The sequence below is a fragment of the Oryza glaberrima genome, chromosome 10 (genome assembly GCF_000147395.1).
Source record: "Oryza glaberrima chromosome 10, OglaRS2, whole genome shotgun sequence".
NCBI lineage: Eukaryota > Viridiplantae > Streptophyta > Magnoliopsida > Poales > Poaceae > Oryza > Oryza glaberrima.
Genome location: NC_068335.1, coordinates 11480089 through 11493357, shown reverse-complemented (window position 1 = coordinate 11493357; position 13269 = coordinate 11480089). Strand labels below are relative to the sequence as shown.

General features: G+C 45.9%; 2 protein-coding genes and 1 pseudogene across 2 annotated transcripts; all 3 read right to left on the bottom strand.

The window, feature by feature from the left end:
- Positions 1-1425: 1425 nt before the first annotated feature.
- On the bottom strand, positions 1426-2641 carry LOC127785839 (uncharacterized; annotated as a pseudogene).
- A 3266-nt stretch (positions 2642-5907) lies between these two features.
- Positions 5908-6881, bottom strand: LOC127753286 (uncharacterized). The gene is made up of 2 exons (XM_052278765.1): positions 6617-6881; positions 5908-6530 (listed from the first exon to the last, which is right to left on the bottom strand). The coding sequence occupies exons 1-2, from the start codon at positions 6767-6769 to the stop codon at positions 6357-6359; spliced, it is 327 nt and encodes a 108-aa protein (XP_052134725.1). The 5' UTR covers positions 6770-6881; the 3' UTR covers positions 5908-6356.
- A 1901-nt stretch (positions 6882-8782) lies between these two features.
- On the bottom strand, positions 8783-11710 carry LOC127785838 (uncharacterized). Its single transcript, XM_052313213.1, has 5 exons — positions 11639-11710; positions 10180-10322; positions 9718-9979; positions 9439-9640; positions 8783-9018 (listed from the first exon to the last, which is right to left on the bottom strand). The coding sequence occupies exons 1-5, from the start codon at positions 11708-11710 to the stop codon at positions 8783-8785; spliced, it is 915 nt and encodes a 304-aa protein (XP_052169173.1).
- Between the last annotated feature and the right edge of the window lie 1559 nt (positions 11711-13269).

Sequence of the window (13269 nt, the reverse complement as noted above, 5' to 3'; positions counted from 1 at the left end):
GGGCCCACAAAGAATACTCCTTCGGAGAAAGCCTACAAAAACCAAATAAAACAAAATGATTTTGACTGGGGTGACATGAATAGAATATGGGTGGTTCTAGAAACGGCAAGTCACCGACCCCGGTCAATTAAGGACCGAGTCAAGAAGCTATGCAGGAAAGGAAACAAGTACGACCGCATTTCTCGAATGGGTATAGACCCGGCGGACTAAGAAATCCTTGTGGGGCGGCACCCCAGTCGTGATGATTCTGAAGTGGTGACAATTGTGACGGAAGTGTGATGGATCGATTGGATCGATCGTTTGAGATGGATCAATTGGATCGATCGTTTGAGATGGATCAGATATGGTATAGCCCTAGAATCTCGGGAGCGCCAGGACCCCTCACTACCGGCTCGAGGGGGTGTGCTGTGTCGGGAGTGCAATGGGGATTCATAGTCCTTGGAGCAGGTGCCGCAATGCGAGGGTGACTGAAAAACCGGGCCGTGACAAGTCTCATGTGTTGGGATTAGGCTCATGTGTTGGGCAAGTCATGGAGTGCGGGATTAAAAGCGTACATCCACTGCAGTGTGAGTAAAACTAATATATTCGAATAGACATGCTCGCGGTTAATGAGCACCGGGACTTGTACTATTCTTGACTAGCCTCATAGATTTTTAATCTTGCTTAGATTAGGGAAAGAGGTGTGACCTTGCCCGATGAATGGGAAGGTCGTAGCGATGGAGAATGTGGGAAAACTGGTTGTGAGGGTAAACCGGACCAAGCGAGGCTTGGGGAAGGTGGATGAACCCTTGCGAATTAACAACAACTTCAACAATAATGTTGTTTTTTTTAGTTAAAACTGCTAAGTCATAGGTTTGTGAAATGATTTGTGAAATCTAGCTTTATGCAAACGAACCAAGCATCCTTGAATTCCTGTGAGCACTATATGCATTCTGTAGCGGTGGCTTGCTGAGTACGGTTGGTACTCACCCTTGCTTAATTAAATCTTTTAGAAGGAGAAGTCGGAGCGATCTGTACGTGTGCCATGCTGATGAACAGATGTCGAAGACGGTGGAGTAGGGACCTAGGTTCACCAGTCGCTGCCTGTTGAATAAGATGGACCGTCGCTGCTTTGCTTCCGCTACCATATCTACTTTTTAGGATTTTTGGTCTTTGTAGATGACCATGCTTGGTCTATTCGGGTGCCTCTCGGGCAACCCTTATATTATTGATGTATTGTAAAGCCTGTATAACGATGTCAACTTGTAATATACAACGTTGTCATGTGTATACCATCTACTGATCTAGGGAATGGTATTGTAATCACATGAGGTTTCTAGTGTACAAAACCGGGGGTCGACAAAAAAACCTCCTCTAATGCAGCTAAGATTAACTAAATGCAGCTAAGAAAGACCTACAGCTAAGATTAACTAATAAAGACCTCCTCTAATACAAATTCTTCTGATGACACCATCTCTTCAACCACAGTAATCTTGCTTCATTAGTGCTAATGTTCTCAAACATCACTTTCTTGTGTTTGAGAGCAAATAGCTATGTTGCACAGAAGTATTCCACACTATCTTCTGCTGCACCACACTCAACTGCCAACTTTTGACAATGCGTCAATGATTCAATCATGTCTTCTTTCTTCTAGTCCTTTAACTTCTTGTTGTTAACAAGTTCAGTAATAAGGGTAGTTGACTTATCATTCTCAGAGGAGAAAGAATTGAGCAACCCCTTCATGAGCTTCACCACTGGGCTCTTGCTTTTTTTTTTCCAGGACTTGAAGCTGTGGAAACATCACAGCTGCTGCTCCCTCTCTTCCTGCTGTTGGTGCTCATGGGACTGTTCTCAAAACCATCCCATGTTGTTGTTTCCCCTCTTCTTGTTTCCCCTGCTTCCTCTTCCCCTTCCTCTTCGTCTTCATCAAAACCAGGGAAATATGCTGTGGATCCATCAACTGCAACACCTTGGAACAGCTCTATAAGAAAATCTAAGTACTCAGGGTTGCCATTGCGAAATTTCCTGGCGTCTCCCTTCTCCTGTATTGACACTGAATCAACATCACAGAAATCCCCAAAAGCGTGTAAACTACGGCAATTTTTGACACAACTACATACCTTGATTCTTTTTCCACCAAGCATCTGGTGAAATTATTTATCTATTCTTTATCTGTTTGGTTGAATGCTTTAGTTTAGCCCTTTGTAAATATTTCTCCTTCAAATTCTGGTACCCTCTAGTTGTCCATGCTCCATTTGGACAATGTCCATCCCTCAATTCCTCACATGCTATTTCACACAACGTGTAAGTTTTTTCTTCTGTCTAGCATGCCTTGTCAAGAGTATTCTAGTAAAGAAAACATGATTTAACCCTAAATTAACCACATGAACAACTAATGGCATTTCAATCATTGTAAATAAGAATGTTGAAGAGCAGTTTCAATAAGATGAGCTCACGGCAATGAAGTGCAAATAAGAAAATTGAAGAGCAATCTTGAGCCATCGGGGTTTACCGTGCGCTGACCATCGGGACCGATGTCCTCTTCGTCTTCATCGTTGGCGTCATCCTCAGCCACTGATGTCCCTTGAAACAATGACGCACCAAGTCGCCCACCTCCTCCAAAGACTCCAAATTCGAAGAAGGGGGGCCCGTCATGCGACATGGAGGGCGCACGAGCTCGGACGCCTCCATTGCCGGACACTGAGCCAGGGGAACAAATCCACGCATCCCCCTGCCGGATCCCGCGCCAATGGTCAACGACCTAGCGCGGCCTCGTCCTCCTCCTCTCCCTCCACAACTTCTTCCGTGTCCCCCCCGGAAAGGAGGGCGCGATGTTGCGACGGTGGATCTGCTGCCTGGCCGGATCGGAGGTAACCCAAGGCTACCCGGTTGAAGGATCTGCTGGTAGGAGGCGAAACCAGGGAAGGCGTCGGCCTGAGAGTTCAGATCCAGGCCCCTGGATCCCCTCCCCCCCCCCCCCCCAAATGGATGCCGACGCTAGATCCAGCATGGCCTGACGACCCCTGCGAGAAATCGTACTCGGAGCCGTTCATGTGGGCCGCCGGAGCATCATTGTATGATTGGGAGAAGAAATCGTGAGGATCTTCCCCTACCATTGCTGCTACGCAACTCGCGGTGGCTTGCACGACACCGGCGAGGCAAGTGCAGGGTAGAGGATTTGCTTGCGCGAAGCAACTGCGGGGGCTTGCACAGGGAGGCGGCGGTGACGACGCGGGGTCGAGAGGAGCAAGAGAGAGACGAGGCGAGGAAGAGAAGAGGCGAGGAAATGGATAGGGTTGGCACGCGCGAGGGCAGTGGGTGGAAAGGAGCTACTTTAGTCCCAATAAGCTCCTCCCTTAGGGACCAATGGACTAATGCACTTTAAGTCTTTTTAGTCCCTCCTGTTTGGGACTAGGGACTAAAGTGAAGCGACTAAAGTTTTAGTCCCTCCAACCAAATAGGCCCTAAGCTGAGCATTTGCTCATGGATCCATACTTTAAAGGCTTATAAAATTAAGTTTAATTAAGATATGTTCTGGCCAGTACATGTGTAAATTAGCCTTATTAAGATCCTGGATGAGGGGGACTTAATTTTTCAATCAACACCCACTAAGTTAAGCTTGAGTTTATTTGGGTACTATAGTGAACAATAAGTCTTATTGTCTCAGTAACGCATAATGTTGTTGTGACAGATTGCCTTGGGAAGCTATTATATTTAGTAAACTCGTTAGTTAGTCTCAAAATCAAGAGGAGAATGTTAGTTGATTTTATCGACTAATGCCGGTTAGTTAGGATAAGAGTAAAATCCCACCGGTTTTCTTATCAACCAAATAAGACATAAAATATGTTTTGTGTGATCGGTACAAAATAGATTCGAATTTTAATTGGAGACAAACCCCCAAGCCTTACCAGTGTCGCTATATATCATAAAGAGGAGAAGAGGCAGCGGTCATGTCGAGCCCTCTCTCTAACCCTAAACACTAAATCAATTACCCAATCGATTTTTAACACTGAAAGGGGTTCGTGAGGTTTCTCTGTTCGTTTTGTTTCCATGAACAGGAGAGCCGAACAGAAAAGAAGAAGAAAGACTTCAATGGCTTCACATCAAGGTCAGTGAATCAAATTCAATTTCTGCATTAAGCAGAGGTGATCATGTTTAGGCTAAGACTCAAATTAATTAAGTGGATTAAACTCCAACAGAAAGAACAGCACAGACATTTTGCCGCAAACTTAGCAGCAGAAGATTGGGGAAGATGTACATGAAAGAGAAGTCTGTGGAACGATATATTGTCAGACTTGATCGTTGGTCTACGTTGAGTATCGTAGTTCACAGGTATTTATAGGGTACCTGACCTCGCATAGATCATGGGAAGTGCATTTGTTTACGGAAAATGAGGCACGTTTTATCGGCAGAAATCCATAAGTATGCCAACCCCAGATATACATGGAATGTATTCGTACAAAAGATCGTATTGAAGGTAAAAAGAGTCCCTGCTGTGATCGTTCTGGGATTAATAGCAAAGCTACAACCTGATGTTGTGCTTAATTAAGTCTGAATCGCTATTAATTCTTCCTAGGGAAATCAGAAGGAATTTTTTTTCTGTCAACAAGTTATTCTTAAGATGCTGCACGTGCACTCAAATTTAACCATTAATCACAAGTAAATCTAGAATTTGCCTTTGACAAAATGACAAGTGATCGATTATAGGACTCTTTACATGGATGCACTCAGCAAATACAGTAATGCAATCCATTACTCCAGCAGTTAACTTCTCTAGTTACTGGTATTACTTTAGACGAAAACAATATTGGCTACTACCGGGGAAGACCAGCAGACGGCATGCTACTGAATTGGGCATAACATATCTTCACAAAAGTTAGTATTCAAGCATCAAACAGATATTATACAGACATCAAACAGTTTTAGTCAATACACAAATGTTCAACCGATCAAGCATTCAAACATTTTTCAGCACTGCCAAATCGTCAGCAATTCATCTCTAGCATTGCAAAAGGCAGTACGATCTTTCCATCGTGAGAGGCATAAGAGAAACTAGTTATCACACAACACAACCCTGCTTACCCTACTGGTCACTGGACTGGCTGGACAAACAAGAAGCAATGCATGATATTGGTTCACACTGCTACCCACAATCTACTCGAAAGCAATATGTAAAATTTAAAAAAAAAATCACAAAAACGTGGCAATATGTTCTAGAGAAATTCACAAAAATCAAAGTTCAGACAACGAGACAAATGAAAGCAAGGTAGGCTGAATCTAGCATTCAAGCCACACCAATCAGAAATACTACATCCGATAATCAACATGCGTCTCATCTCTTCCATTGTGAATTGTTTTCATCTGTCAACGAGAAGCAATGCAATCAAAAACTATACTTTCTATAGGTCCCTGAACACATATGGGCATTTCATTGAACACTTAACAAATGCTAAAAGACGACCAAAATCTGAGGCCATGTAACTTGCAAATCTGCACAGCAACACGTCACCGAAACAGAGGAAGAAAATCACGGAACACCAGAACAAGATAAGCAACTCTGAACCCTTCAGATTCTGTCGATCTCAAGCCAGTGCCGTGCTCGGAACCAAATGAGTTCAGTTTATTATGATTTGCCATGGACAAGCGAGCAATTCCACAATTCGTATGTAGCCACAGTCAGTAAAAGTAATCTATTAGCAGCTAACTTCTCTAGTTACCGGTGATAGCCTGCAGACTGCATACCAGTGACAACTTGAGAAAAGATATCTTCAATTGATCAAGCATTCAGTCATTTTTCAGTACTACCAAATCATCAACAATTCAATTCTAGCATTAACACATTTTTCAGCACTGCATTTTAGCTTTGTAAGAGGCATATGAGAACCTTTTTAAGACACAACACCCATGTCTTACAAAAATGTACACTACTGGACTGGACAAACAAGAAGCTATGATTGGTATTGGTTCCCGTTGCAATATCCATGTCTAATCGAGAGCAATAAGTAAAGCTTTCACAGTTTAGAATATGTTCTAGAGAAATTCACAAAAATCAAAGGTCAGACAAATGAAAGCATCATCTTCTCGGTTCTGCATTATTTTACTCTGTCAACGAGAAGCAATGAAATCGAAGCTACACTTTCTATGGGCATTCCATCGAACACCTAGCAAACGCTAAAACGGGACGACCAAAATCCGATGCCATATGTACGATATCACTACACAATCGTGCCGTGAGCTAGACCTGCTCATCCGCACAACAACGCGTCGCCCCGCAACAGAGGAAGAAACTCACGGAGCACAAGAACGGTGAAGCTGGCTCCGAACCCTTCCGATTCCGTCGATCTCAAGCCGGCGCCGCGCTCCGAACCCCCTCCCTACTACGCCGCCACCGCCGCTGCCGCGAGGAACCCGAGGAGGAGCAGGAGGACGGGGACCAGGGAGAGGACGAGGAGAACCTCCGCCCCGGAGTTCGCCGCGTGCATCGTGGCCTCGCGCCGCGCCGCAGCGAGCTCCGCGCGGAGGAGGCCGGCGTCCCGGAGCTCGCTACCACCCTGCGACGCGAGGAGGGCTAAAATCACGCGGACGAACAAGCGAACGTAGGTGAGGAGGATGAGCAGCGGAAGGAGGGGGGGTTTACCGCGGCAGTGGAGCTCGATCTCCGTGGTGTCGTCGCCCGCCGCGGCGGCGCCGCGCGGGGATGGCGGAGCGAGGAGAGGAGCAGCGACGCCCTGGAGCAGCGCAGCGCGAGGAGGAGGCGGGCGTCGTGGCCTGCCGGCTTCTGCTTCTCCATGGCTCGGGCCGCGCGGGGGCTTCTAGAAGCTTCCGGGAGGCTAGGCGAGGCGAGGAGGCGGCTCTGCTTCTCGAAGCTTCCGGAAGGCGAGGCGAGACTACGCTGTGGTGCGGCAAACAATGAACATGGGGCTATTTGAAATTTCAAAACGGCGTGTGCAGTGGACAGAAGAGTCACTGGCAGTGGGGCCCACAAATGGGGTGGTGACTGGTGAGTGGAAAAAACCGGACGAAAATACCGGACCGGGCCACCGGTTGAACCGAAAAAACCGGACTGGGCCCGTGAAAGCGTGTGATTTTCATGTCCTGTTATTTTATCTCCCTGATCCTGATATTAAATTTGTAAATTTTGTTGAGGTGGTTATGGTTGGAGCCGCGTTATTGCGTTGGGCGTCGAATACGCTTTCAAAAACCTTAGTAACGATTTATAAATAAACTAGTCTTTTGCCCGTGCGTTGCAATGGGTCTTAAATAACGTAAAAACACAATAAGTTATGTAAATGTATTTGTGAATACAATAATATTTACTCAAAAACCTTCAAATGATGCCAATCAACTATAACACCATGAATTGGGCAATCTAAATTGCAAAGCATATACAATGGATTTAAAGATTAATAATAGACTGATTTTGGGAGCGAATTTAGAGAGTATGCAATTAGAAAATAATCAGATTGTATGGGAAACTCAAAAATCGTTGGCATATATGTACTCCTAAGATGATAGCCAAACAAATACTCACAGTTTGTAGTACACAAAATTGAGATGTTTATCATTAAGCAAGTACATAAGAGCATGTCAAAACTGTAAACGTCACAGGTAGATGAGACTGCACAACCTTTCCGGACCATTGCTCTGCAATAGCAGGGGAAATTATTTCAGTATGATATGATGCGTTCATTTATAGGCAAGAATAACACAAAATAGCATGTGAAGAAAACAGGGAATAACACAAAATAACGTGTGAAGAAAACAGGGCTTGCGTATATAGATGACAGGCTGACAGCTGGAGCAAAGTAACCGATGGAACCTCTAATTCTGATGGAGCTGGATGTATTTACTGCACTTCTGCTAGTATGTTCAGATAGAAATAATCTTTGATACGCCAAAATCCCCATGTGTGCACTCATGTTTTCTGCAAGAAGAATGCTGTTTGGCTTGAAATCGCAGTGGATGATTGGTGATTGACAGTAGTGGTGAAGATGTGTCCGCGCCATCAATAACAATGTGCAATCTCTGAGCTAGGCCGAGGGTAATTGCTTGGATCAGGTTTTGGCAATTTTCTGGTGAAACCAACTATCCGAACTACCAATGGGGCATAAACTCAAAGACCAACGCTTTGAACTCTTGACCTTGGGAGTCAATGCTAGAGCAACAAGTGAATATATCAGCAGTGGCACACTCTTTGTAATGCATCACATTCTGTCAAAAAAACCATTAGAAGAGATCTTTTGAATAGAACGGCAGGAGCTCTGCCTTGATTATATTGAGAAGAGCACCATGCAGATGTGAGATGTCTGCAGAAGATATGGAAAAGTTTCACCATATTTTATGTAATTCTGTGTCCATATGTTGCAAAATATACACAAAATAGATATATATATATAGCAGGGGCTGCGTCATTAGTTTTTATGTAGATACCATGATCATGTAACTAAGACAGGCATCACAATTCACAAAATGAGTTGTAGCAGTGACTGCACTCATATGTACTATTTTTAAATTTCCTTGGCACTCTGGTCAAATATGTGATGTAAAAGATGATATCGTGGGCTGAGACAGACTGCTAATTAAGATGCTACTGAATTACTGAGCAAATATGTAATACAGTCAACCGGTCAAGCATACCTTCTAATGCAAAGCAAATCAACAAGATATGTAATACAGTTAACTGACTGCCCAAGTGTAATTAAGCATACCTTCAAGTGCGAAACTAACCTACAGTTTTGTAGCACTGCTATGCCAAGAAAAGAGGGCCTATCCTCATCCCTACAATCTTCATACCTTTTATCTATCAATCATCCTTGCTTTCTGTCTCCTCTTCTGTATCACTGTTTGAATCTTTATCATCTGTTTCGATCTTTGAATTCTCACTTTCTTCATCCCGAAGGCTATCTTCAGTTCCATTGGAATGGTCATTTGAGGATGAGTCGGTAAATGGGAAATCTACATCTTTGTGGCCACCAAGAAAAACATGACTACTGGGGTGCCTAAGAAACTTAGCTCGAACACTGCATCCGAAACAGTGGCCTGAAATCACACCAATCAATGTGTTACATTTTCAGTCTGTATAGCAAATTGCACATTGTTAAATACTCCCTCCATCCCAAATTATAAGGCGTGCGAGTTTTTTTATATGGTCTCCAATGTAGAACTTTGATAATTAATTTCTCCCATAATAATTGAGTACTTTCAAATACAAATTTAATGATGTCATATGCCTGAAACTAAACACATATTGGAAATTTAATTACTAGCTAGTTAAAAGTTGTAAATGTTGACTTTTTTAAAATAAGGATGTATTACAGTTTAGGACGGATGAAGTATAGTTTAGAAGATGCTAAAGGATCTAACTATAAACTTGTGAATAAAGATCTATGTCTGGGTACTAAAACTCCAATTCTCAAAACAGTACGCACGAAACAGAAGCAAGATAAGCAAAAGATATACCATTGTCGTGGACATGCAAAGGGCAGCAAACATACACATCTTCGTCTCCTTTGCAGTCCGGGTGAACTTCTGCAAAGAACATCTTGAGTGTTGAAGATTCTAAATCAACCGGTTGCACCAAGAAATTGAAGTGCAGAAATCCTTGACCATGCTCCACGATAAGGTTCCGCTCAAGTACACTAACAACCCGTAGTTCTGGAGTCTGATACATAGGACACAACATGTCAGAAGTCGTTTTAAATCAAAGCATAAGTTAACAATTCATGCACATTTATATACCTTTTCACTGCTTCGAGTGATGTATGCCTTCAATGCAATACGAAGACTATTGTAGTCCCGCTCATCACTGATTCTACGAAGCTCTTCACGAGGAGGCACTCTAGACCGGGATTTAACCATCTGGCAATCAAGGTTAGCAGCAAAAATTGTACACAGATCATCCACACCAAAAATGGACGGTGTAGGGGTGGGATCCATCCAACTCTTGTCTAATCCTTGAACTTGTACATCACGTTGGTGCCAATCTGCCCGATAGTCACCGCTGTCACATGAAAGTTCGGTAGAATAAAAAAATGTTATATATGTTTCTCTTTCAACTATAAATAATTGCAGCCCAAAAACCTCTCTATTGCTGCTGAAGTCCAGACCTAAAGCCTCAATATTCTGTCTAATACCAGCTACATATATGCCTAACAAAAAAGATCATAAGCACCTAAATAAGCAAACAATAATATATATCACCTGTACTGTGTGGAAAGTACGAAGCTTGGAGTAGTCGAAACATCACGTGGAGGTGAACCTGGGGGCGAGGGAAGCGGCGAATCAGAAGATGGGTCAAAAAGAGCCGTGAGAGATGAACTTGATGCAGATGATGCAATGCTTCCCTGCAACAAGAAATAAATTACTTTAGGATAGCATCTTAATTGGAAATTATATGTTTATATGTACAAGCAACAGCACTTAAGATCATTAGCCCCTTCAAACAAAGAATTTCTATCACCACAAGGAATTACCCCCCTCCGTTTCATATTATAAGTCGTTTGATTTTTTTTAATCAAGTTTGGTCAAATTTATAGACAAATTTAGCAACATCTAAAATACTAAACTAGTTTCATAAAATCTAACATTGAATATATTTTTTTCTGAAACAACCCGCAAAGATGGTGCGATGTTTCTATTGATATAGCAGAAAAAAAATACAAGTCTATAGTCCTGGCAGACTATAGTCGGAAAAAGAAAAAGACAGTCACACCACGTGTCTACGTCTGATCCTGCTGCTGAAAAACAAAAACATGCACTCAACACCCGGAATGGTTCTTCTAAATGACGCCTCCAAGGAGGAAATGACGCCAAGAGCACCGCCGCCGCCCCTCCTAGAGAACAAGAACGTGGTTTTCACTTGAAGAAACCATTGGGAGAATAGAGAAAAATGCAACAACGCCCCAGGAGGAAAGAGGCGCCCGCAAGCGTCACAGTTGCCAGCCCGAACACTAGGCTTTCACCCGTAGTTTCATACTCTCCCACGTCATTGAGTGCATGTCAGATTCAGCAATAACCACCAGCTAATCCCCTTCAACGCGTAGCTACCGCGCTGACGCCTCGCCGCTGGCCAACCATCAAAGCAGGATCTCGACCTCCGGAGCGCTCCAAATCCATCTACGTGGGTGGGTTGGAGAGGGAGAGGGTGAGAAAGAAGAATGGATCCCCTCTCCGCCGCACTAGTCCATCCAACATGGCTATCTTGTTGCGGCAAGCCATCGTCGCGAAAGGATTGATGCCTGGAGAGGAGCTCGCCGCAGCCTTCAACACCCACCTTGCTCGTGTTCACAACGGGCCGCCTTGTCACCTCGCTGTCGCCTCCGTCCTCCCACTGCGTTAGCCTCACCGCCACACCGCCAAGTCGTGCCGTGCTCGGACCAAGGCAAGCTCACCACTGACACCAACCGCACCACCCTCGTGTTGCTGCCCGTGTCCACCGCGCGGGCCTCCCGTCCACCGACGACCACCAGCTCCTTCGTGCCAGCCTCCCATCCACCGGCGACCACTGACTCTATCCCTGCTAGCCTGTCGTCCGCCGGCGGCCATCAGTGACCGCCATCGCCCACGGCCTTCTCGTCGCTACCCACTGTAGTGACATTGCCATCCAGCCACCGACGCCGGCCTCCCGCTTCAAACACTGACATCGTCGCTTTCGTGCCACTTGCGGCAAGATCCGGGCGTCCTCCACCACCGCTGCCAAAGAGCTGTCACTGTCCACGCCGCCGTCGGCCATCTGTCGCCCGCGACCTCCTCGATGTCGTCCACTGTCCTCGTGGCCTCTCCTGACTCCTCACGGCGGCTAGATGGCTATCGGCGTGCCTTCGCCGGTTCCGGCCGGGTGGCCCGCAATCGACTACCTCCAACCATGGACGCCGGGATGCCCCCTCCGCAGCGCCGCTTGGGGAGGAAGAAGCCCCGCCGCCACCGTCCTTGCTGCCAGCCGGCTTTCCAACGGGCCACTCGTGACGCGACAGATACTCCACATTGAATATATATTACTAATATGTTTGTTTTGTGTTAAAAATACTAATATATTTTTCTATAAATTTGATAGAACTTGACTAGTAAAAAAGTTAAACGACTTATAATATGAAATATGAAAGTAGGGAGTAGTAGACAGTGGACACAAAGAATTACTGGAGTTGGCGGCGGCGGTGGGCCGGTGGCGACGGCTGGGGACGATGACCGGTGTACTGTGGTGGTTCTCCGTTCTTGAGGATGACGGCACCAGGGCTTCTCCACCTCGCAGTCGATCTGAACGAGGACAGCGAGCGAATGACGTCTAGTACACACCACCGATCTCTACTGCAGCCTGCAGGGGTCAGGGGATGCCGGCGAGGGCGACGGCCGGAGGACGACGTCGATCCAGTGGTGTTGCGCGGGAGGGCGCCGGCCGGAGGACGTCGGGAAGGGCGGCGGAGGAGGTCGCCGAAGCTGCGGTCGTAGCTAGCGAGGTCGTCGGGGAGACGGGGAGGCCGGCGAGGCAGGCAAGCTCCCGGAGAAGCCGATTCGCCGTCGGCGGTTGCTCGGGGCCGCACCTTGAAGCGCGCGAGCAGCGCAGTGGCCCCTGCCCTGGGGTCGGGGGCCCTCGGACCGCCGCCGCCTTTTCCGGTCAGGTGAGCGGCGAGGCGCGCTTTTTCCCGCCCTTCCGCCCCCGCCGCGCCGTGCCGCGCCGGTGGTCGGTGTGATATGCCAGTACGCTTGGGCCGGACTTTTGAGATTTGCCAAGTTCGTGTCTCTTTTTGGGCCGCCTGCTCCTCTCCTCTAGCTTTGGAATAAGTTCATCGGAGGTTCAAGACTTAACAGCGAGATTTTTTTTTAAGATCCCTTAACCACAAAACCAGAAATGTGTACTCATAAACTCACACAAACCAATTACTCAAGGTCCTATGCAGTATATATGGGTGGTTTCGCTGACGTGGCATCCTAGTCAGTAAAAAAAAATAAAAAAAAGTGTGTAGGCCCACATGTCAGCCACCCTCTCCTCTTTTCTTCTCCTTCTCTTCTCTTTTCTCTCTTCTCTTCCTCTTCAGTGAGGGAGGCCGGCGGCCGGCAGGCGGAACGTGTCACGCCCAGAAATTCACGAACCAGAATTTCTAAGCTGAATGTGTATTAAACCCCTGTCCAGGACCAGCCAGGGTATACAAACGACAATTGTTGACATACAGATCCACGTCTTACAAAAATATAAAAGATTACAAATGCAGCGGAAAAGATAAAAGCGAGCTAAACTGGGAGGCTTGACTTCAGCAGCGGGGCGACTCCATTCCACAGGTAATCCTTGACGGCAGC

Bases quoted from the DNA above. Each gene is read 5' to 3' on its own strand.
- LOC127753286 (XM_052278765.1), bottom strand. From the start codon at position 6,769: ATGGAGAAGCAGAAGCCGGCAGGCCACGACGCCCGCCTCCTCCTCGCG. The intron at 6,531-6,616 runs GTAAACCCCCCC...CTCGCGTCGCAG, and splicing joins GATCGAGCTCCACTGCCGCG to GGTGGTAGCGAGCTCCGGGA.
- LOC127785838 (XM_052313213.1), bottom strand. From the start codon at position 11,710: ATGGCCGACGGCGGCGTGGACAGTGACAGCTCTTTGGCAGCGGTGGTG. The intron at 10,323-11,638 runs GTGGCACGAAAG...TTCTTGTTGCAG, and splicing joins ACGCCCGGATCTTGCCGCAA to GGAAGCATTGCATCATCTGC. The intron at 9,641-9,717 runs GTATATAAATGT...CCTATGTATCAG, and splicing joins TCACTCGAAGCAGTGAAAAG to ACTCCAGAACTACGGGTTGT.